The sequence below is a fragment of the Oncorhynchus mykiss genome, chromosome 25, assembly GCF_013265735.2.
Source record: "Oncorhynchus mykiss isolate Arlee chromosome 25, USDA_OmykA_1.1, whole genome shotgun sequence".
Lineage (NCBI taxonomy): Eukaryota > Metazoa > Chordata > Actinopteri > Salmoniformes > Salmonidae > Oncorhynchus > Oncorhynchus mykiss.
The window spans coordinates 47,421,581-47,446,966 of NC_048589.1; the positions used below are offsets into that span (position 1 = coordinate 47,421,581).

General features: G+C 44.0%; 1 protein-coding gene across 1 annotated transcript; it reads left to right on the forward strand.

The window, feature by feature from the left end:
- Positions 1 to 7,072: 7,072 nt before the first annotated feature.
- On the forward strand, positions 7,073 to 23,400 carry pgmrc2 (progestin membrane receptor component 2). The gene is given in 3 exon segments (NM_001124573.1): positions 7,073 to 7,494; positions 20,839 to 20,994; positions 22,357 to 23,400. Coding segments are annotated over 3 exon segments (597 nt in total). The 5' UTR covers positions 7,073 to 7,151; the 3' UTR covers positions 22,455 to 23,400.
- The last annotated feature ends 1,986 nt before the right edge of the window (positions 23,401 to 25,386 follow it).

Consider the following 25,386-nt stretch of genomic DNA (forward strand, 5'->3'; position numbering starts at 1 on the left):
TAACAGACTTCAAGGCATAATGTACAGACAAAGGTATGGTAGGATGTGAATACAGTGGAGGTATACCTATGTATTGAGTGACGATGAGATATATTTTGTCTCTATAAACATAATTTAAACCAGGTGAGGTGACCGCATGTGTGGGAGGTGGAACTAAAGGGTTAGCTAAGGCGTATTGAGCAGTGCTAGAGGCTGTACAAGGAGATAAGGCAATAAATACTAACCAAAACAGCAATGGACAAGGCATATTGACATTAGGGAGAGGCATGCGTAGCTGAGTGATTATTGGGTCCAGTGAGTAGCTGGGCGAGCTGGAAACATGGCGATTCAGACAGCTAGCAGGCATGGGATAGCAGTCTAGCAGAAGGGCCTTAGAGGGACGTCGTGACGGAGCCCCTTCGTGCGGTTACGTTGGCAGATTAGTTGTGATGGATCAGCAGGGCTCCATGTAGTAAAATGATCCCCCAAGTAACCCCCAAAAATTGGCAGATGGACTTCTTCAGCTAACTGTCCGGTGTGCTCTAGACAGCTAGCGGGCCGTGGCTAGCAGGCTAGCAGATGGGCATTCAGGGGAGGTCGCGATGGGGGAGCCAGTTGAAAAAAACCCTCGGGCGGATTACGTCGGTAGTCCAGTCGTGAAGGATCGGCGGGGCTCTGCATCGGCAGTAAAAGGGGTCCAGGCCAATTGACAAAATAAGAATTGTAGTGCATGGAGTTGCTGATGGACATCTTCAGCTAGCCGGAAGATGGGCCTAGCATAGGTTAGCTCCAGACTAATTGGTGTTTGCTTCGGGACAGAGACGTTAGCCAGGAGAAGCCAATCAGATAGCAGCTAGCTAGCTGCGATGATCCAGGTGAAGAGGTACAGAGCTTGCGTTAGGAATTTGGGGATAAGGAGAAGAAGAAGTCCGGTACACTCTGGGTTGAATCACGTTGTGCAGACTGGCAGGAGTTGTCCTGGCTAAAGGTTAGCTGATGACCGCTAGCTGACTACTAGCTAGTAGCTAGTTAGCTGGTTAGCTTCTTTAGGCGGTTCTGGTTCAGAAGTAAAGAAAATAGCAGATACATACCACATTGGGTGATGCGTGTTGCAGGAGAGTATGTTGAAGTTGGGGTTTAGAAAAATATACAAAATATGTGAAGGAAAAATATATATACACGGGACACGACAAGACAAAGACAAAAATATCTACTAGGCTTGAGGTGGCTTCCTTGATCACACAGACACTGGGGAGAACGCAGAGTGGAATGTTTACTCGTTTGTCGTTATCTGACTGGCTGGTGTTGCCTGGAGCTACCCCATCTGATAGAGGAGTCGAAGGAGCTCAGCAAGAGGAGCATGGTGTCATGATTTTGCCCTGTTGGTGAGGTTTATGACCCCCATAAATACCTTTCCCCCTTTTCTCTCACCACTCTACAGATTTCGCTATTGGAAAGACCTTTGTTGACATTGAGAGAGTCTGGTAACATCAAAAGGTTGTGAACGGTGCCATATTTCGGAAATCCAACCAGTTGAAAATATCCGTTGGTACTTAAAGAATATGATGTCAGATCAGTTGTGGTCTGAGACATTATTACCGATGATAGGATGACAGTCTTCACTCCCAACAAGAGGCCAAGAGCGGATACAAACAACTAATAGTTTTGCTGTCCTGTAGCCTGATCTTCCTGCACCTTCGTCGCTGGGGGTACCTGTATTTGCGGCCTCAGTGCCTACTCCTACGATTTAGAAGTTGACGTCGGCAACCTTCCATCCCTGCTCTGGATCGAGCGGGGCTTCTCCATCTGTCGGAGGCACCTGGAGCAACAGGCTTAAGTTGTCCTGTCTCTCACCCGTCCATAAAGGGTTCTCCGAATCCTGTGAAGCATGGGGGTGGGCAGATATCCTCGTCCTTCTCGCCAGCTGTGATTTTGGGCAGCTCCATTGTAAGAAATGTGACCTATCCCGGAGCTCGAGTAAATTACATTACTAAGCTGCTCCCGAATGTACTACGTCAGGACATGGAAATCAATTCTATCCTAGTCCATGTGGGTTTTAATGGCATTATGAAGATCAGCTCTGAAAAGTTGAAACAGGATTTTAAAGAGCTGATTGACGCTCTGCTAAACACTAATAAAAGACCCATCATATCTGGCCCTGTGTCCTCTCTGAAGCGTGGCATTGAACGCTTATTTCTCTTCACAACTGGCTACGTGATTATTGCAGCTCAATAGGTGTAACTTTTGTTGACAATACAAAACAGGTTTTATAAGGAGATTTATAAGGAGATTTTAGGATGGGATCCACACAAATCATTTGGGTCCCTGGATCTTTTAACATTATTATAAGGATGGGCTCCCGAGTGGCACAGCAGTCTAAGGCACTGCTTGTGGAAGTTGTCATTAATTACTGTAATTACTGTGTAAGTCTATTGAAGGGGGTGAGAACCATGAGTCCCCTAGATTTTGTATTGAAGCCAATGTACTCAGAGGAGCACGGAAGATGTCCTCCGGCTACAGTATGGTGCTACCCTACAGAGTGCTGTTGAGGCTACTGTAGACTGTAGACCTTCTTTGCAAAATAGTGTGTTTTAATCAACTATTTGGTGACGTGATTATATTTAGTATAGTTTTATCTAAAAAGGATAACTTTTTAATGTTTTAAGAATTACATTTTTATATTACATTATACCAGGAAGAGTTGTTAGACACAATGTAAGTAAACTAATTTATGTCCCTCTAACTGCCCTCTGCTGATCCTACAGCTATTGTCTTCAGTAATCATGTGCCTATGAACCAGAGTTATACTGTTAGCACTGAGGCGGTGTGCCCTAGTAGGAAGTCCACTGTGTGCAGCTCACCCTGCACTAACATAAATAACATGACAATATCTACTTCTGCTAAGCTTCCCAGTAAAGCAATGAAAACAAGTAAGCATCCCAGAAAAACAGTGCTCATAATAGCCTGCGTTAACATATGTAGCCTAAGAAACAAGGTTCATGAAATCAATAATAATAATAATTCTAACAGATGACATTCATATTCGGACTATCTCTGAAACTCACTTAGATAATACCTTTGATGATACAATAGCAATAGCAATACAAGGTTATAACATTTACAGAAAATACAGAAATTCCAATGGGGGCGGTGTTGCGGTCTATATTCAGAACCACATTCGTGTAAAGTTTAATACTTAAATATTTAAATACTGTTGAAGTAATATGGCTACAGGTTCATCTGCCTCACCTAAAGCCCATTATTGTGGGAAGCTGCTATAGATCACCAAGTGCTAACAGTCAGTATCTGGATAACATGTGTGAAATGCTTGATAATGTATGTGATAAACAGAGAGGTATATTTTCTGGGTAATTTAAATATCGACTGGCTTTCATCAACCTGCCCACTTAAGAAAAAGCTTCAAACTGTAACTAGTGCCTGCAACCTGGTTCAGGTTATCAGTCAACCTACCAGGGTAGTTACAAACAGCACAGGAATGAAATCAATATGTATTGATCACATCTTTACTAATTCTGCAGAAATCTGCTTGAAAGCAGTATCCAGATCCATCGGATGTAGCGTTCACAAAATAGTAGCCATATCTAGGAAAACCCCAAAGGCCTTAATATAGTGTATAAGGGGTCATACAATTAGTTTTGTAATGATTCCTATGTTGTTGATGTAAAGAATATTTGTTTGCAAACAGACGCTGCACATTTATGAAATTGCTTATTCCAGTTACTAATGATCATGCACCCATTAAGAAAATGACTGTAAAAACAGTTATATCCCAGTGGATTGATGAGGAAATGAAAAAGTGTATGGTTGAGAGGGATGAGGCAAAAGGAATGTCAAATAAGTTGCTGCACAACCGATTGGCAAACGTATTGCAAATTGAGAAATCATGTGTCTAAACTGAATTTAAAAAATAAACTACACTATGAAACAAAGATAAATGACACAAAGAATGATAGTAAAAAGCTTTGGAGCACCTTCAATGACATTTTGGGAAGGCACAGTCAGCTCCATCATTCATTGAATCAGATGGCTCATTCATCACAAAACCAACTGATATTGGCAACTACTTTAATGATTTTTTCCATTGTCAACATTAGCAAACTTAGGCATGTCATGCCAGCAACAAACGCTGCCACTACACATCCAAGTATATCTGACCAAATTATGAAAGACAAGCATTGTAATTTTGAATTCCGTAAAGTGAGTGGGGAAAAAATAGTTGTCTTTCATCAATGACAAGCGGTCGATATTGCCACTGCTATTTGCCATATTTTCAATTTAAGCCTTCTAGAAAGTGGGTGCCCCCCGACCTGGAGCAAAGCAAAAGTAATTCCGCTCCACTTTAGTGCGGCTTTTGACATTATTGATAGTCTGCTGCTGGAAAACCTTGTTATGGCTTTACACACCCTGCTATATTGTGAATAAAGAGTTACCTGTCTAATAGAACACAGAGGGTGTCCAACATAATCCAGGTAGAATCGGGCATTCCCCGGGGCATCTGTCTAGGCCCCTTACCCTTTTTCATTCTTTACTAATGACATGAGTAAAGCCAGTGTGGCTATGTATGCGGATCGGATGACACAACACTATAAACGTCAGCTACTACAGCGACTGAAATGACTACAACACAAAACTTCTTCAGGATTGGTGGGTCCCTTGCGGGACGGTTGAGATAACATTGGCTAATGCGATTAGCATGAGGTTGTAAGTGTCATGACGTTGCCCTCTTTGGGTGTGGCGAGCCCCATCCCCCTCTCCCTGCCTCCCCCTTTCCTCCTTCAACTAGGCTGCTGTGGTCAGAGAGACATCGTAAATTCCTGAGGATCTCCTCATGGACACACAGTATAGAGAGAGTAAATGTTCCCCTATCCACATCGAGGGGACAGCAGTGGAGAAGGTGGAAAGTTTTAAGATCCTCGGTGTACGCATCACTGACAAACTGGTCCACCCACACAGACAGCATGGTGAGGAAGGCGCAACAGCTCCTCTTCAACCTCAGGAGACTGAAGACATTTAAAACACTCACAAACTTTTACAGATGCACAATCGAGAGCATCCTGTCGGGATGTATCACTGCCTGGTACGGCAATTGCACCGCCCGCAACCGTAAGGCTCTCCAGAGGGTAATGTGGTCTGCACAACGCATCACCGGGGGCAAACTACCTGCCCTCCAGGACACCTACAGCACCTGATGTCACAGGATGGCCAAAAATATCATCAAGGACAACAACCACCCGAGCCATTGCCTGTTCACCCCGCTATCATGCAGAAGGCGAGGTCAGTACAGGTGCATCAAAGCTGGGGCCGAGAGACTGAAAAACAGATTCTATCTCAAGGCCATCAGACTGTTAAACAGTCATCACTAACATTGAGTGTCTGCTGCCAACATACTGACTCAAATCTCCAGCCACTTTAATCATTAAAAATTGGTTGTAGTAAATGTATCACTAGTCACTTTAAACAATGCCACATAATGTATAATGTTTACATACCCAACATTACTCATCTCATATGTAAATACTGTACTCTATACCATCTACTGCATCTTGCCTATGCCGCACGGCCATCGCTAATCCATATATTTATATGTACATATGCTTATTCATTCCTTTACACTTGAGTGTATACAGTAGTTGTTGCCTGGTCAGAACTAGAAGCACAAGCATTTCGCTACACTCGCATGAACATCTGCTAACCATGTGTATGTGACCAATAACATTTGTTTTGATTTGATGAGCATGTCGAATTTGGTCTTCCAAAAAATGTACGAGTTTATTTGATCGAATAGAAGTTTCCTAATGCTTAAGTTGTTACGAGAGTACTGATATAAGTAGGACACGTGACATCCGGGCAACTTTGAGGAAAAACACTTTATATTGGAGTTGTCTCGAGATGGCTATGTATATTCATGTCATGAGGCTAGTAGTGGAACCGATGTGAATTGGCTAGCTAGTTAGCGGGGTGCACGGTAATAGTGTTTCAATCGGTGACATCACTCGCTCTGAGACCTTGAAGTAGTTGATCCCCTTGCTCTACAAGGGCTGTGGCTTTTGTAGAGCAATGGGTAACAATGCTTTGAGAGTGGCTGTTGTCGATGTGTGCAGAGAGTCCCTGGTTCGAGCCCAGGTAGGGGCGAGGAGAGGGACAGAAGCTATACTGTTACAGTAGCATAGCATTTCTCTCCATTGAATACCGGAAGTTGATGTCAACAACCCTCATCGAATATTCAAAAATAGATGACAATAATGAGATGTATCCACCAATCCAAAGAAAGGATAGGTGGGAGCTAGTAGAAAGCCCGCCGGGCCGCTTTGCGGACAATTACTCCCATTGTTAGGGCGGAGACGTGTATCTTATCAGTATGTCCATAATCTTTGGTTGTACTCTACGTATGTTGTAGACTGTAGAGCATGAACCTGCAGGAGCAAGTCACTGCTTTGAAGTTTGCAGAAAACGTAATGTTGTTGTCCAGGGTCAGCCAAGGTTCTTTGCACTCTGGGAGGGGGACAACATGGAGTTGTCAACCATGATGGAGAGGTCTTTGAGTGGCAGGCCTTACCTGTGAGGAAGAGCATCTTGTCAAGGTTGAGCTTGAGGTGGTGGGCTAACATCCAAGCTGAGATATTTGCCAGGCACCCAGAGATGCGTGTGGCCACCTGGGTGTCAGACGGGGAAAGGAGAAAAATGGTTGTCATCCGCATAACAATGATAGGAGAGACCATGTATCCAATAGTACCAGTTTTGAAACGATCCCATGTTTTAGTGGATGTATAAAGTAAAGTAATTGGTTTGTGCTACGATTGACCCATATTATTAGGCTAATTGACCAGGAATTATTGTTCGTGAGAAAGATTCTCAGCATATGCACATTATTAAAGGCCATGGGCACAAACTGGGCTATTGTTGTTATATTATTTCACAATAACTTAATCCTTACTCTAAATGGCTATGCCGTTAAGAAACTGCGCATTGCTTTCTCCGTGCAACTAATCTCTGGCCTAGAAACACACAACTTTTCGCTATCATTTCAACAAAAAGCCCATTGTCGTCTTGCTGGTGTTATTGTGCTGCTCCTTGAATGATTGACGCAGGCCAATCATATCTGATGAGGAGCCCCAGGTGGGCGGGTCTTTGTGTTCGGCTCTATCGACAGTATGGCGGACGATGGCGACAGGTCGACTGGAGCTGTTGATACTAGTGGCGGGCAGAGAACTTCAGATGAGTCAGACGGGTTCAGTCTTGGCGGGATGTTGTTAAATTTAAGTATTTTAGTTTTAGTGGTTACGATCTGCTATGTTATTTATCGGCGATGGGGTAAACGGATTGGTGCTGACGCGGCCCAGGGAAGCGAGGCCTCGTCTCTGCCGAAGATGAGAAGACGTGATTTCACTTTGGAGCAACTTGGGGAATACGATGGACTGCAAAACCCCCGGATCATGATGGCAGTCAATATGAAAGTATTCGATGTTACCACCGGCAAAAAGTTTTATGGTCGAGGTAGGAATCCGTGAATGGAAAAGAGCACACTAGTTAGCTAGGCATTGTAGCTAGCTACTGTGTCTGGCACCAGTCTAGACCAACACAAATGATGATGGCATCGGTTATTTGGGCGCAATAGCTAGCTTCGGCTAGCTAACTAACTCAGTTACAGCAAGTTATTTTAGTGATTTAATTTTGCACGTTAGTTAATCTGGCACTTTGCATTTACATGGCTTGATAACCAGATAGCTAGTTTGTCTGTGCAAGCAGTGTCTTCTAGTTTGTAGCAGTATGTTAACGTTAGACACGCTTGTTTACAAGGTGGTTAGCTAACTAGCTATCTAGCCTACCTGTTATGTAGCTACATCTAAACTAGGTTGTTAGCTAGACAGACTGATCAGCGTTAGCTGAAGTGGGGACCACGAAAACAAACGTTAACTAGTTATCCCCAAAGGCGTGCGGAAAAACCAAGCCCCTGTGCTAGCTAACGCTAAACCACGTCCGTTTTTAAAGCCAGGCATAGTTGCTAGGTAGCAAACAACTTTGCCAGTTAGCTAAATTATCTTACTGCTAAATATCAGAACTGTTTTGAGATCATATCAAGTTACACAGCTAGTTAACTAACAACTAACGTTGTAGGTTGACCTATACGAGCCATATTCTGAGGATTAATGCTGTGGGCTAGGCCTAGTTGATCAGCTGTAGAAGATTGCTAGCTAACATTAGCTAGGCTCGTAGCTAGGTAGGTATGCTGTTAGCCACTGAAGGACCCTTTAACTTGGCTGGCGGACCCACCCATCAACCTCACTTGTGTAATCATGATCATAAATCCATTTACATCATCCATCTAGCTAGCTAGTCTCGTAGGAGTGGAAAGTTAACCAAAAATGTATCTAACAAGCCTTTAACCAACAATGCAGTTTTAAGAAAAATAAGTGTTAAGTTAAAAATAGATAAGTAAAAAATAACAAATAATTAAAGAGCAGCAGAAAAATAACAAAAGTGAGGCTTTATACAGGGGGTAACGGTACAGAGTCAATGTGCGGGGGCACTGGTTAGTCGAGGTAATTGAGGTTATATGTACATGAAGGTAGAGTTAAAGTGACTGTGTAACTGTATAGATTCCGTCCCTCTCCTCACCCCTACCTGGGCTTGAACCAGGGACCCTCTGCACACATCAACAACTGACACCCACGAAGCATCGTTTACCCATCGCTCCACAAAACTTGCAGAGCAAGGGGAACAACTACTTCAAGGTCTCAGTGAGCTATTAGCGAGCACCACCGCTAACTAGCTAGCCATTTCACATCGGTTACACTCACCCCCCTTTTGCCCTCCTCCTTTTCCCGCAGCAACCAGTGATCTGGGTCAACAGCATCAATATAACAGTATAGCTTCTGTCCCTCGCCCCGAACCAGGGACCCTCTGCACACATTGACAAGTCACCCTCGAAGCATTGTTACCTATCGCTCCACAAAACCTGCAGAGCAAGGGGAACAACTACTTCAAGGTCTCAGAGCGAGTGACGTCGCCGATTTTAAACGCTATTAGCGCGCACCCCCGCTAGCTACCTAGCCATTTCACATCGGGTACATATGCATAGATAATAAACAGAGTAGCATCAGAGTAAAATAGGGAGTGGGGTGTACAGTGCAAATAGTCTGGGTAGGCGTCTGATTAGCTGTTCAGGAGTCTTATTGCTTGGGGTAGAAGCTGTTAAGAAGCCTTTTGGACCTAGACTTGACGCTCTGGTACCGCTTGCCGTGCGGTAGCAGAGAGAACAGTCTATGACTTGGGTGGCTGGAGTCTTTGACAATATTTAGAGCCTTCCCCTGACACTGCCTGGTATAGAGGTCCTGGATGGCAAGAAGCTTGGCCCCAGTGATGTACTGGGCCGCTCGCACTACCCTCTATAGTGCCTGGTAGTCAGAGGCCGAGTAGTTATGATTCTTTCTGAGGATATGACAAGTGTTTGGTGCTCTATCTGTCCTGTGCTAGTCTTGCTAACACCAGCTTCTCTACGTCCATGTCGGCATGCAGCAACGATAATGTGCCCTCAGACTTCAAGACCATATGGTGGTTGGATATCCCCGTTTTGAATTGAATGAATCATGTTCTATTATTTATAGCTAACATCATGAATTGGGTGCATAAATCATCACTCACATTTTCTACACTAAAATGGGGGACATATTAGACAACTGCAACCTGTTATACATTACGATCGTGTGGCTAGCAAGTAGCAACTAACTTTAGCTTGCATTGATCAGCCTATAGAAAGCCAGCCAGCTAATAAACTTTAGCTTGTTTGCTATCAACTTGAAATCGGCTAGCTAGCCTTATGTATGTTTTAGTTATAAATGAACTAGTTAGCTAATTATAGGCTGAATTTTTCCTTACTCCACTGGAGTTATTCATGTTTCTTCTTGGATGTCTTCTGTGTATATAGTAAGTCAATGATGTGAATCACCCATGCATTCTAGCTAGCTACTACTGTACTACCCATGTTCACTTATGGCATGTTTCCTCCCCGCCCCCTAATTTTGCAATGCATGAACGTGAAGTACCCTAAACCTGAATAGATTTGTCTGACCCAAAAATATCTATTAATTTTGTTAGTTAGCCTCACTCATATCATATTGAAAACTGCAAACATCTTAGAATTGCACAAATCAAAAATGTAGCTCCGGTATCAAGAGGGGGCCACTAAAATGTTTTACTCACAGTGGGGGGTTTATGGATGTGGTTACGCAGACCGGCCCTCCATGATGTGCTGTAGAGTGTGCTGTCTTTCATCCCTCTAGCCTGGTGCAGTGGGACAATTCTTGTTCATAGTAGCATGATTATGGATAGTTCAACTCCTGTAAATAGTGAACATATTTTTTTTGATGTCCATGGGACAGTTTTCCAACCATAACATTGTAATACACTCAGAGTGGGCTATGAGTTTTTCCAACTTGAGACCCTAGCAGGGTTTCCTTTAGGAAAATGTGGTGCCGGACAATGTGACCGGGAAGATTTTAATTTACCAGCCATTTGAGAAATTTACCGGACCCCTATGCATTGGTTGTGTAACCCATTAGGGTGTCCACCCATGGTGCTCAGAGTAACCCATTAGGGTGTCCACCCATGGTGCTCAGAGTAACCCATTAGGGTGTCCACCCATGGTGCTCAGAATGACAGAAATCACATCAGAGTATGAAATCAGAAATCAGAGTATAGTAATTTATCTTAACAGAACATGCAACTCCTGTAATGAAGCGATTCGTAATGAATGCGATTTGAGGCAAAGCTCCATTCTAAACAGCGCATATGGTGTCTCTCCGGAATGGGGAGGGTTGTGGTGAAGATATGGTGTGTCTCTCCAGAATGGGGAGGGTTGTGGTGAAGATATGGTGTGTCTCTCCAGAATGGGGAGGGTTGTGGTGAAGATATGGTGTGTCTCTCCAGAATGGGGAGGGGTGTGGTGAAAATATGGTGTGTCTCTCCAGAATGGGGAGGGGTGTGGTGAAGATATGGTGTGTCTCTCCAGAATGGGGAGGGGTGTGGTGAAGATATGGTGTGTCTCTCCAGAATGGGGAGGGGTGTGGTGAAGATATGGTGTGTCTCTCCAGAATGGGGAGGGTTGTGGTGAAGATATGGTGTGTCTCTCCAGAATGGGGAGGGGTGTGGTGAAGATATGGTGTGTCTCTCCAGAATGGGGAGGGGTGTGGTGAAGATATGGTGTGTCTCTCCAGAATGGGGAGGGGTGTGGTGAAGATATGGTGTGTCTCTCCAGAATGGGGAGGGGTGTGGTGAAAATATGGTGTGTCTCTCCAGAATGGGGAGGGGTGTGGTGAAGATATGGTGTGTCTCTCCAGAATGGGGAGGGGTGTGGTGAAGATATGGTGTGTCTCTCCAGAATGGGGAGGGGTGTGGTGAAGATATGGTGTGTCTCTCCAGAATGGGGAGGGTTGTGGTGAAGATATGGTGTGTCTCTCCAGAATGGGGAGGGGTGTGGTGAAGATATGGTGTGTCTCTCCAGAATGGGGAGGGGTGTGGTGAAGATATGGTGTGTCTCTCCAGAATGGGGAGGGGTGTGGTGAAGATATGGTGTGTCTCTCCAGAATGGGGAGGGGTGTGGTGAAAATATGGTGTGTCTCTCCAGAATGGGGAGGGGTGTGGTGAAGATATGGTGTGTCTCTCCAGAATGGGGAGGGGTGTGGTGAAGATATGGTGTGTCTCTCCAGAATGGGGAGGGGTGTGGTGAAGATATGGTGTGTCTCTCCGGAATGGGGAGGGGTGTGGTGAAGATATGGTGTGTCTCTCCAGAATGGGGAGGGTTGTGGTGAAGATATGGTGTGTCTCTCCAGAATGGGGAGGGGTGTGGTGAAGATATGGTGTGTCTCTCCAGAATGGGGAGGGGTGTGGTGAAGATATGGTGTGTCTCTCCAGAATGATGGCTCAGCAGTATTTATGCGCTCATATCTTTAGCCTCCAGTGAATCACAGTGTATCAATATGTCTAAATGGCAGAGGCTGATCTCACATTAGTTGATTTTTAGTTTTTGGATTTTTTTTTACTTCTGATTTTTATGATTAACCACATGACATTGATTTTGAGAAATGATAACGTTATCATTGAAATGAAACTTCCACGAAAATGCTAATTTGAAAATTGTAACTACAGATCGATAGAAATGGTAGGATAAATTGTAAGCTTCCCCAAACTTTAAGTGTTTATAATAGAACTACCTCCACGTTTCCATGGTGGGATTTGCCTATAGGCTACTTTGAAGCAAGGCAAGACATGCCTCGTAATATGAAGTAAAACATTCAGGTTTCAAACAATTAAGTAGGCCTATGTTTTTGAAATGCATACTGCCTCCAGCTCACATTGTAAAGTGGTGGGGACGCGCTGATAGCCTATTGCATTCACGTGAATGTGAGGCACGCTTCAATTAGGCTACCAGTTGACAAATAGAAATAGCAGGAGTAGCTCCTTTAATTGTGCACCAAAACTGTTTTTAACACACGATTACGTTTAGCATTGTTGTGCAATGAATGGGCTCAAACAAGGAAATTGGCTCCAGCAGCAACCAGCTGAGGAGCTGCAGGAGAAATCCCGCTCAAAATAGGCTGTGTGATGTGTTACTCATCATGTAGACTAATCAAAATACACACACGCCAAGTTAATTCCACTATATTATGCAAATTAACCTATAGACCGATAAGCGTGACGGTCACATGTCATGGACTAGTATTTCCATCAATTAATCCTTGAGTCTATTGACGCACCCATGCGTCAATCTAAGTAACATTTTTTTTAAAAATCCATCAGTTTAAACTAGAGATCTTCATGGGCTGCGTGTCAATCCACCCCATCCGCCAATGTTGGCCTTCCACATCTGTGGTGAAAGGTAGCAGAGCTAAAGCGGTGTTTGTCAGACCAAGAGACATCCCGGAAATCGGTCTTCTCACAAAAATGTCTGTTTCATCTGAGTGGTTTGACCGACAAACTATTGTGACCACTCTATGGAAAGGGGAGACTCTGACGAACATGTTGTTCTCTGTTTAGCTTTACAAGTGTCACGGGACCTGTATGAGGGTAACCCACACAAACTAATGGAAGTAGTTTTGTGCCAGCAAAAATTAGGGGTTAATTGTGTCCAGAAAACACATATTTCCTGAGCTTTCTAATCTCCTATATATAGGACAGACACTTAACCTTATTTTTTGACTCTTTTTTTGCCATTTCTGAATGTGTTGTTCAATTAGTTTCTATGGGCTATTGTAGTAAAGGCCAAATTCAATATGTTATATGTCGTCACTATGTTAGGTTAATTTCAGTCAATAATGGAATGAAAAGGTCTAGGTAGCCTAGCCAGCCAAGCCATTTGTGGCACACCTATTATGTGTGCCGGGGCGGCAGGGTAGCCTAGTGGTTAGAGCGTTGGACTAGTAACCGGAAGGTTGCAAGTTCAAATCCCCGAGCTGACAAGGTACAAATCTGTCGTTCTGCCCCTGAACAGGCAGTTAACCCACTGTTCCTAGGCCGTCATTGAAAATAAGAATTTGTTCTTAACTGACTTGCCTAGTAAAGGCAAATAAATAAAGGTAAAATAAATAAAATGTCAGTGGTGGCTGGCTTGGGTCCCACAACATCCTCTTGCAGATACACTACCTTCATATTCTCTGTGTCCTACAGCAGGACAAGTGGAGAGAAGAGCGAGAGAGGGGTGTTTCAATGTACAGGCCGTGCTGGGGGTCATGATGCCTGTGCTGAAGGGCAAGTGGGCAGACATCGCCACAGACACCTACAGGAGCTTCTGATGTTAAGTCAAACCACCTCTGGCACTACTTCTTGCAGTACTTGAAGAACACCTAGACATTCCCATTCCCATATTCTTATCACTCTCTCTGGCTGTGTCCGAATACCCATACTTGCGTTCTAAATAGTAGGTTGTTAGAGTATGCAAAACAATTTTGTTTAAATGTGACATTTTAAAAATCAAGTATACTTTAAATGCCTGATGCCAAAGCCTAAATGTGTATGACAACAGCTGATGGATCAGATATGGGGAGGATCAACCAATAGCGGGAAACAACGCAATTGCGCATGACACATTCTCAGTATGCCAAAATAAATGTTTTATAGTATGCAACATTTCATCTAGTATGGTTTAAATGCCAGGATGTTGTACTTATCTCCGCTCTTCATCTAGTAGGATTAGATGCACTTTCCCACAATATATTGGAAGAGGTGGGCTGCGAGTGATTGGCTCTAGCTCTCTTCAAGTAGCCAACAACAAAACTAGGCTACTTAACTGGGAAGATACCCAAAGCTACTGTGGTGGTGTTCAAATGTAGGCTAAGTAGTTTTTGTTCTCCTTAAAATGTTCATGAATATTGCATCTTTGAAAATGATATTTTGATTTCTGAATGTGTCGGCACCGGGGAACGGGGATGTGGCTGCGTTACTAATGTCATATTAATCAGGACTTTTGATTTGAACAGAGTTAGTTTCATAGGCTATGCTACCTTCTTGAATTATTACAGTTATGGATCAAGCAGTTATTCTGATCAATGCTTTAGTTTATTATGTTGCTGTCCAGTGGTTCTGAAGTTTGGTTAGGGTCCACGTTTTCTGTGCAATAGCCTTTTGATTTGAACATTTGAAATGTTTTGGTTTGTGTACTAGGCTATTTGATTTATATACAGTACCAGTCAAAAGTTTGGACACCTACTAATTCAAGGGTTTTATGTTGCACTTCTATCACTGTATTTAGTCTACTTAATGGTCCATCACTGTATTTAGTCTACTTAATGGTCCATCACTGTATTTAGTCTACTTAATGGTCCATCACTGTATTATTCTACTTAATGGTCCATCACTGTATTATTCTACTTAATGGTCCATCACTGTATTATTCTACTTAATGGTCCATCACTGTATTATTCTACTTAATGGTCCATCACTGTATTAATCTACTTAATGGTCCATCACTGTATTTAGTGTACCTAATGGTCCATCACTGTATTATTCTCCTTAATGGTCCATCACTGTATTATTCTACTTAATGGTCCATCACTGTATTTAGTCTACTTAATGGTCCATCACTGTATTATTCTACTTAATGGTCCATCACTGTATTATTCTACTTAATGGTCCATCACTGTATTATTCTACTTAATGGTCCATCACTGTATTTAGTCTACCTAATGGTCCATCACTGTATTTAGTCTACTTAATGGTCCATCACTGTATTTAGTCTACTTAATGGTCCATCACTGTATTATTCTACTTAATGGTCCATCACTGTATTTAGTCTACTTTTATTTTTATTTTTATTTCACCTTTATTTAACCAGGTAGGCTAGTTGAGAACAAGTTCTCATTTGCAACTGCGACCTGGCCAAGATAAGGCATAGCAGTGTGAACAGACAACACAGAGTTACACATGGAGTAAACAATTAACAAGTCAATAACACAGTAGAAAAAAGGGGAGTCTATATATACATTGTGTGCAAAAGGCATGAGAAGGTAGGCAAATAATTACAATTATGCAGATTAACACTGGAGTGATAAATGATCAGATGGTTATGTAAAGGTAGAGATAGAGATATTGGTGTGCAAAAGAGCAGAAAAATAAATAAATAAAAACAGTATGGGGATGAGGTAGGTGAAAATGGGTGGGCTATTTACCAATAGACTATGTACAGCTGCAGCGATCGGTTAGCTGCTCAGATAGCAGATGTTTGAAGTTGGTGAGGGAGATAAAAGTCTCCAACTTCAGCGATTTTTGCAATTCGTTCCAATCACAGGCAGCAGAGAACTGGAACGAAAGGCGGCCAAATGAGGTGTTGGCTTTAGGGATGATCAGTGAGATACACCTGCTGGAGCGCGTGCTACGGATGGGTGTTGCCATCGTAACCAGTGAACTGAGATAAGGCGGAGCTTTACCTAGCATGGACTTGTAGATGACCTGGAGCCAGTGGGTCTGGCGACGAATATGTAGCGAGGGCCAGCCGACTAGAGCATACAAGTCGCAGTGGTGGGTGGTATAAGGTGCTTTAGTGACAAAACGGATGGCACTGTGATAGACTGCATCCAGTTTGCTGAGTAGAGAGTTGGAAGCAATTTTGTAGATGACATCGCCGAAGTCGAGGATCGGTAGGATAGTCAGTTTTACTAGGGTAAGTTTGGCGGCGTGAGTGAAGGAGGCTTTGTTGCGGAATAGAAAGCCGACTCTTGATTTGATTTTCGATTGGAGATGTTTGATATGGGTCTGGAAGGAGAGTTTAGAGTCTAGCCAGACACCTAGGTACTTATAGATGTCCACATATTCAAGGTCGGAACCATCCAGGGTGGTGATGCTGGTCAGGCGTGCGGGTGCAGGCAGCGAACGGTTGAAAAGCATGCATTTGGTTTTACTAGCGTTTAAGAGCAGTTGGAGGCCACGGAAGGAGTGCTGTATGGCATTGAAGCTCGTTTGGAGGTTAGATAGCACAGTGTCCAAGGACGGGCCGGAAGTATATAGAATGGTGTCGTCTGCATAGAGGTGGATCAGGGAATCGCCCGCAGCATGAGAAACATCATTGATATATACAGAGAAAAGAGTCGGCCCGAGAATTGAACCCTGTGGCACCCCCATAGAGACTGCCAGAGGACTGGACAGCATGCCCTCCGATTTGACACACTGAACTCTGTCTGCAAAGTAATTGGTGAACCAGGCAAGGCAGTCATCCGAAAAACCGAGGCTACTGAGTCTGCCGATAAGAATACGGTGATTGACAGAGTCGAAAGCCTTGGCAAGGTCTATGAAGACGGCTGCACAGTACTGTCTTTTATCGATGGCGGTTATGATATCGTTTAGTACCTTGAGCGTGGCTGAGGTACACCCGTGACCGGCTCGGAAACCAGATTGCATGGTCCATCACTGTATTATTCTACTTAATGGTCCATCACTGTATTATTCTACTTAATGGTCCATCACTGTATTATTCTACTTAATGGTCCATCACTGTATTAATCTACTTAATGGTCCATCACTGTATTTAGTCTACCTAATGGTCCATCACTGTATTTAGTCTACCTAATGGTCCATCACTGTATTATTCTACTTAATGGTCCATCACTGTATTTAGTCTACTTAATGGTCCATCACTGTATTTAGTCTACCTAATGGTCCATCGCTGTATTTAGTCTACCTAATGGTCCATCACTGTATTTAGTCTACTTAACCTGTCTACGATATTGGTTCCCAATTGGGAATCAACCCTCCCACGTTCAGCTGAAACGGTGGCGCATGGAAAGCAAAAATATTCTTAAAAATATTTATCCTCCACACATTAACAAGTCCAATAGCTCAAATGAAAGATAAACACCTTGTTCATCTAGCCAGCAAGTCAGATTTCTAAAATGTTTTACGGCGAAAACATAGCACATATATATGTAAAACCACCACCAGACACAGCTCATTTGAATAGCCAAAACATGCAATCAACAAACGCAGGATTAAAAAATAAATTGCTCACTAACCTTTTGAAAATCTTCATCAGATGACAGTAATATGACATGTTACACAGTACATATTTTTTTTTTCAATAATATGCCATTTATATCCATAAATGTCCATTTACAGTGAGTTCACGTTCAGAAATTACTCAAAAATGCCCGCAGGAAATCTAGGTAGCGCGGCAAGATAACGTAAATAGACATCATAAACTTTGACTAAATATACATGTTCTACATATAGTTAGAAAGATACACTGCTTCTTTATGCAACCGCTTTGTTAGATTTATTTTTAACGTTACAGAAATCGCACACTATTCAATATGCTGAGACGGCGCTCAGTTCCAAGCTACATTTCTACGTAATGTTGGAGTCAACAGAAACACAGATTTAAGCATAAATATTCCCTTACCTTCGATGGTCTTCGTTCAGAATGTTCTGGAAGGCTTCATACTTACCCAATACATCGTTTGGTTTCAAGTCTTGCGTCTTTGTATTAGCTACTGCTAATAACATCAGCTGAAATGTACCCAAAACATCCTCTGGTCCGGAAAAGTTGCGCATCAAAACTTCAAAATTACATATTATATGTCGACTAAACAGGTCAAACTAAGTGCAGAAGCAAGCTTTATGATGTTTTAGACACGCAAAACAAACTTCAATTCAATCGGCCATCGTCTGCCCTTCTCTTGAGTGCTGGAACAAAGGAATGGCTGGGACCAATTCGCGCCCTAACGCACAGCCTATTCTCTCGTGGCACGCACTAATTTCACTCCCATAGGGTCAATTCTCGCGGGATTTGAACGACGATTCAAAGCTCTACTGAAAGAGGACATCTAGCGGAAGAGATAGAAAGTCTCCCCAGAATCATAACTGGTTGGGAAGGGTGGGGGCCATGACGTCAAAGTTGCTCCAACTTTCATGGCCACAAAAACTAGTTTGGAAGAATGCCTGCCCTGTGAGTTCTGCTATACTTACAGACATAATTCCAACGGTTTTAGAATCTTTAGAGTGTTTTCTATCCAATAATAATTTTTATTTGCATATATTAGCAATTTTTGACAGATTTTTTTTTCAGTTTACTAGGGGTACCCAATCTCTCCAAAGGGGGCATATGTCTGCCATATCCTTAACAGGTTTTAATGGTCCATCACTGTATTTAGTCTACCTAATGGTCCATCACTGTATTATTCTACTTAATGGTCCATCACTGTATTATTCTACTTAATGGTCCATCACTGTATTTAGTCTACCTAATGGTCCATCACTGTATTTAGTCTACTTAATGGTCCATCACTGTATTTAGTCTACTTAATGGTCCATCACTGTATTTAGTCTACCTAATGGTCCATCACTGTATTTAGTCTACCTAATGGTCCATCACTGTATTTAGTCTACCTAATGGTCCATCACTGTATTTAGTCTACTTAATGGTCCATCACTGTATTTAGTCTACCTAATGGTCCATCACTGTATTATTCTACTTAATGGTCCATCACTGTATTTAGTCTACCTAATGGTCCATCACTGTATTTAGTCTACCTAATGGTCCATCACTGTATTATTCTACTTAATGTCTTATAGGCCTATCATTCACACACACTACTTACTCATTTACATTTGTAAATTACTTCCTGCTGTCATTGGTGTGTCATCACTATAATTTCCATTCCATTCCATTACATGTGTCCATCACTGTGCCATTCTATATTGTTGAGGTACAGTTCTAGGTCATTGTTCATACCATATGTGTCCATCACTGTGCCATTCTATATTGTTGAGGTACAGTTCTAGGTCATTGTTCATACCATATGTAGGTCATATGAACTTCATCCACAACGATTCAGATGATTTTGGAGCTGTATAGGACTGAGGTCAACACATCTCTCACATCCCTGTCTTCCCCAACCAGCTCTTCGGACTTCCGAAGACATGGTCTCATGCACCCTCCCATATAGTGTTCTTGTCTTTCTCCACAACCATCCAATCTGAGACCCAGGGCTGTTGCATCACGGATTTGGTCGACCATAGACTTTAACAGGGTTGCGAAGGCCACCCTGAGGCTTTTTACCTAGCCTATTGAAGATTAAAACTAGCTAGCTAACTGGTCAAGGAGGCTTTTGGCAAGTCCGCCAATACATCCTCCCCTCGCACAAAGGCTTGAAATGCTACTATTTAAATTCAATCCCTAAATTGGTTGTTACTATGTGGCAGTGGTCTCGATCCCCTTTCCAGAAGGCTCCATCACTGAGTTTTCCCCCAGCAGTTTTAGTTAGACTAGCTAGTCTAGCTAACTTTAGCTCGTAGCAAATTGACGAGGAAGTATGTGGGACGTTGCGCATGCAAATAGCGTGTTTTTGAAAACTAATAAACTTGCTTTTTTTTTTAAGCTAACCTCTTGTAACCAGCGTTTCTAGCCACGTGGGTTGCCGCCTCCGTGGAGTCACGTGGGTCGCCGCCGCCTCCGTGGAGTCACGTGGGTCGCCGCCGCCTCCGTGGAGTCACGTGGGTCGCCTCCGTGGAGTCACGTGGGTCGCCTCCGTGGAGTCACGTGGGTCGCCTCCGTGGAGTCACGTGGGTCGCTGCCGCCTCCGTGGAGTCACGTGGGTCGCCGCCGCCTCCGTGGAGTCACGTGGGTCGCCTCCGTGGAGTCACGTGGGTCGCCGCCGCCTCCGTGGAGTCACGTGGGCCGCCTCCGTGGAGTCACGTGGGTCGTGGGTCGCCTCCGTGGAGTCGCGTGGTTCGTGGGTCGCCTCCGTGGAGTCGCGTGGTTCGTCACTGCCGTGGAGTCACGTGGTTCGTCATCGCCTCCGTGGAGTCACGTGGGTCGCCGCCTCCGTGGAGTCACGTGGGTCGCCGCCTCCGTGGAGTCACGTGGGTCGCCGCCTCCGTGGAGTTGCGTGGGTCGCCGCCTCCGTGGAGTCGCGTGGGCCGCCGCCTCCGTGGAGTCGCGTGGGTCGCCGCCGCCTCCGTGGAGTCACGTGGGTCGCCTCCGTGGAGTCGCGTGGTTCGTCACTGCCGTGGAGTCACGTGGTTCGTCATCGCCTCCGTGGAGTCACGTGGTTCGTCATCGCCTCCGTGGAGTCACGTGGTTCGTCATCGCCTCCGTGGAGTCACGTGGGTCGCCGCCGCCTCCGTGGAGTCACGTGGGTCGCCTCGTGTCATTTCTTTAATAGAACCATATTCTGTTTACTGCACTGCTTCTCCCTACAGACGGTATTTCTAGAACTGAACCATACAGTTAGATGCAGTAGGTGTAGATTCTGTTTACTGAACTGTCTCTCTCCCTACAGACGGTCCTTATAGAACTGATACGTAGTTAAATTCAGTAGGTATATATTCTGTTTAATATACTGTCTCTCCCTACAGACGGTCCTTATGGTATCTTTGCGGGCCGGGATGCATCGAGGGGTCTGGCCACGTTCTGTTTGGAGAAAGATGCCTTGAGGGAGGACTATGATGACCTGTCAGACCTCAACGCTGTTCAGATGGAGTCAGTCAGAGAGTGGGAGATGCAGTTCATGGGTATGTTATAAAAGATATGAAACATACAGTACCAGTCAAAAGTTTGGACACCTACTCATTCGAGGGTCTGTCTTTATTTTTTAGATTGTAGAATAATAGTGAAGACAAAAATATTAAATAACACATGGAATCATGTAGTAACCAGAAAAGTGTTATACAATTCAAAATCTATTTTATATTTGAGATTCTTCAAAGTAGCCACCCTTTGCCTTGATGACAGTTTTGCACACTCTTGCCATTCTCTCAACCAGCTTCATGAGATAGTCACCTGGAATGTATTTAAATTAACAGGTGTGCCTTGTTAAAAGTTAATTTGTGGAATTTCTTTCCTTCTTAATGTGTTTGAGCCAATCAGTTGTGTTGTGACAAGGTAGGGGTGGTATATATAAGATAGCCCTATTGGGTAAAAGACCAAGTCCATATTATGGCAAGAACAGCTCAAATAAGTAAAGAGAAACGACAGTCCATCATTACTTTAAGACATGAAGGTCAGTCAATACAGAAAATGTCAAGAACTTTGACAGTTTCTTCAAGTCCGGTTGCAAAAACCATGAAGCTCTATGATGAAACTGGCTCTAGTAAGGACCGCCACAGGAAAGGAAGACCCAGAGTTACCTCTGGTGCAGAGATGTTTGGTTCCAACCGACGTGTCTTTGTGAGACGCATAGTAGGTGAACAGATGATCTCCGCATGTGTGAATTCCACCGTGAAGCACGGAGGAGGTGGTATGAGAGTGCTTTGTTGGTGACACTGATTTATTTAGAATTCAAGGCACACTTAACCAGTATGGCTACCACAGCATTATGCAGCGATACGCCATCCCATCTGGTTTGTGCTTAGTGGGACTATCATTTGTTTTTTAGCATGGAAAAAAAACACCACTACTCCAGGCTGTGTAAGGGCTAATTGACTAAGAAGGAGAGTGATGGAGTGCTGCATCAGATGACCCGGCCTCCACAATCGGCCAACCTCAACCCAATTGAAATGGTTTGGGATGAGTTGGACCGCAGAGTGAAGGAAAATCAGCCAACAAGTGCTCAGCATATATGGGAACTGTTGGAAAAGCAATCCAGGTAAAGCTGGTTGAGAGAATGCCAAGAATGCCATGTTTGTGGTTACTACATGATTCCATGTCTTATTTCATAGTTTGATGTCTTCACTATTATTCTACAATGTTGAAAATAGAAAAAATAAAGAAAAACCCTTGAATGAGTAGGTGCATCCAAACTTTTGACTGGTACTGTATGTTTGGATATGAAGATATGTAGGCTATAAAGATGTATATGTATGGCTATATTGAAGCCCATTGAAGATGAGAATTCAGAGTGCAGTTTATTTGACCCCTGTGATCTCGCATTACAGAAAAATATGATTATGTTGGTCGGCTATTAAAGCCCGGGGATGAGCCTTCAGAATACACGGATGAAGAGGACATCAAGGACCACCTGAAACATGACTGAACTGTTGCCCTGCTCTGTTCTGTTCACACCACCAACCAAAGCCAGGACCCAAACAGCTGCCAGCACCCGCCTGCCCCTCCCCTGCCCCCCTCTCTCCCCCACCTTCCCTCCCCAGCCATTCATCCTCCTCTGATTGGATGGTCCAGTGGGCGGGCTCTGAACTGACTCCTCCATCATACAGATCACCACCAACAGAAACCAATGTTGACAAACTGTTTCAGGGGGATTTGAAGGACATTAACTGGGTTTTGTGCTGTTAGAATATCTGAAAAAGGAAAAGAAACAAAACATTGCTAGAATGCTAGAATTTTCCTTGTGATGTCACGGTTCTCTTCATGTAAACAGAAGCAGAGTGGTTGTCAAGCTGAGAGGTTGTGATGGTCAGAGAAGACTGGGTGGAAAGGGAGAGCTTTTAGTTTTGTTCTTCTCCCTCCTCTCAACTGCTTTAGCATTCGATTTGAACCTTATCAATCAATTAATCGATTGCCTGTGGGACTTTTGTTGAAGAAAAAAACATTTGTTTAACTTTCCCCAATTGAAAAGGCAGTGCTGTGGCCTAACCAAAGGCAATGGGAGGGGAGTTATATGTGTCCTGTGTTGGTAGTGTGTACACTACTAGGTTCTCTCTGTCAACATGTCGTTCTGTTTGTGGGGTTCCATGTGATTCTATTTGTGTGTGATTCTATTTGTGTGGGGGGGGGGGGGGGGGGGTAGTAACATATTTAGAATCACTCAGATTGATTGATTGGGTAATACAAAGGGAAGGTCAGCTGACAGACAGTTCTAATCAATCAACCATTTCCAAGCCACACTACTAGATGTCTGTGCAATCCCCAGGACATGAAATGGTCAAAGTATTAATTGTGCCTTATTTTGTTTTATACTACTAAAATCCTGACCAGTCTAAAATAAAAATAAAATAAAAATAAGTGGGAGATTTGTAAAACTATTGTACCCTTCCTGTTTATTAGATCTTTATCTTTGAGGTGTTCTGAAGAGCAGTCTGCTTTAGAGGTATCAGATGAAGGCATGCTCTGGTCTGAGAGAGACTCCCCACATCACAACCTTGTATGTATATATATATAGACCTCTGTGTTACTGCCATATTTATGTAGTTAATGATGAATTCCATATATTTCTGTGTTGTATTGGCCAAAAGCCCCTTGTTTATTTTTATTTTTTAAATGTGGGTGAATTTCAAAAGGAACATTGAAAGTGCTGTGGGGTGGGATCGGGGTATGTTCAAATTTGGGAAAGAAGTCGCTTGTAAATATATCTATCATTTTATTAAAGCATGTGCAACAATGATGAACTATGCTGAATTCCTGCCAAGTCATGTATTTAATGTTGGGTATGTGTCTGCAGAGAGAGACCAAGGCAAGGGATTCCTTCATGCATAATAAACTGATTTGGTTAATAATTCATGTCTGATTTATGTTAAATCATTGTCTGTGTAAGGCAGAAATGTAGAATGTTACCATACCTAGTCAAATACCCATCTCTACTTTACAGAAGGAAAACTATAGGTGAAATTCAAAAGGCCACTGATAGTTTAAGGAAATTGGGTAAGCTCGGTTCCTCTGGGACTTCCGGAGTCCTTGAGTGAGCGATTGGGACTGAAATCAAACTTCTTCTCCCTCCTAAGTTCCTGTAGCCGTCCATTGATACGGATGGATAAGGTGATGAGTGAGTCGAGATCTGTTGGCAGTTCCCGGGCTGCAAGCTCGTCCTTTACTTCCTCCGATAATCCGTGCAGGAACGTGTAGAACAGCGCTTCTGGGTTCCATGCACCCTCCTCTGCTAGCGTGCGGAAATCCACTGCATAGTCTGCCACACTGAGGGAGTCCTGCTGAAGCTGGAGTAACTTCCGGGTTCATAGTCTGCCACCGAGGGAGTCCTGCTGAAGCTGGAGTAACTTCTGGGTTCATAGTCTGCCACACTGAGGGAGTCCTGCTGAAGCTGGAGTAACTTCTGGGTTCATAGTCTGCCACACTGAGGGAGTCCTGCTGAAGCTGGAGTAACTTCTGAGTTCATAGTCTGTCACACTGAGGGAGTCCTGCTGGAGTAACTTCTGGGTTCATAGTCTGCCACACTGAGGGAGTCCGGCTGAAGCTGGAGTAACCTCCTGGCAGCCTCTCTCCCGGACACCGGAGCTGCAAAAACTTTTTTCACTTCCGCCATGAAACCCTCCAGACTGAAGCAAATGGCCGTAGCCCAGGCGAAGGCCCTCCCGGACATCAGCGTGATGAGGTACGCTATCTTAGAGAGGTCTGAGGGGAAGGAGGAATGCTGCACCTCCCTGACGAGGGAACACTGAGCGAGAAACACCCGACAGGTGCCCAACTCTCCATCAAAGTGCTCCGGGGGAGGTAAATGGGGTTCACTGGAAACTGGGTTGACTGTGCTGCTACCAGCCGGGTTACGGAGTGGCTAGGAGGTTACCGTCGTGGTAGGCTGCCTAGTAGACAGCCCACGGAATTACTCCTGCAATGTGCCCAATGCTAGGTCGTGACGTTCGGCCACGGCCTGGAACCCTTCCATCAGACCGTGAAGAGAACTCCTCATGCCTTCCAATGGTGGCTCCTTGGGAGGAAATGGCGTTGCAGAGCTGGTCCAAGTCTGCTGGGTCAGTCATGGCCATTTCATACTATCATGTTTTAAGGTATGACCCAGGTGCCGACAGTGTTGAAGAAACTAAAGTTTATTCTTAGGAAGGCAAACGACAGGTCAAGGCAGGCAGGGGTTAGGGTCAGGTCAGGCAGGAAAAGTCAAAACAAGGACTATAGCAAAGACAGGTCAAGGAAAAACGCTGGTAGGTTTGAACGAACACAACTAACCGGCACAGACAGACAGAAAACACATATGTGCCCAGGGGATAATGGGGAAGATGGGCGACACCTGGAGGGGGGTGGAGACAAGCACAAGGATATGT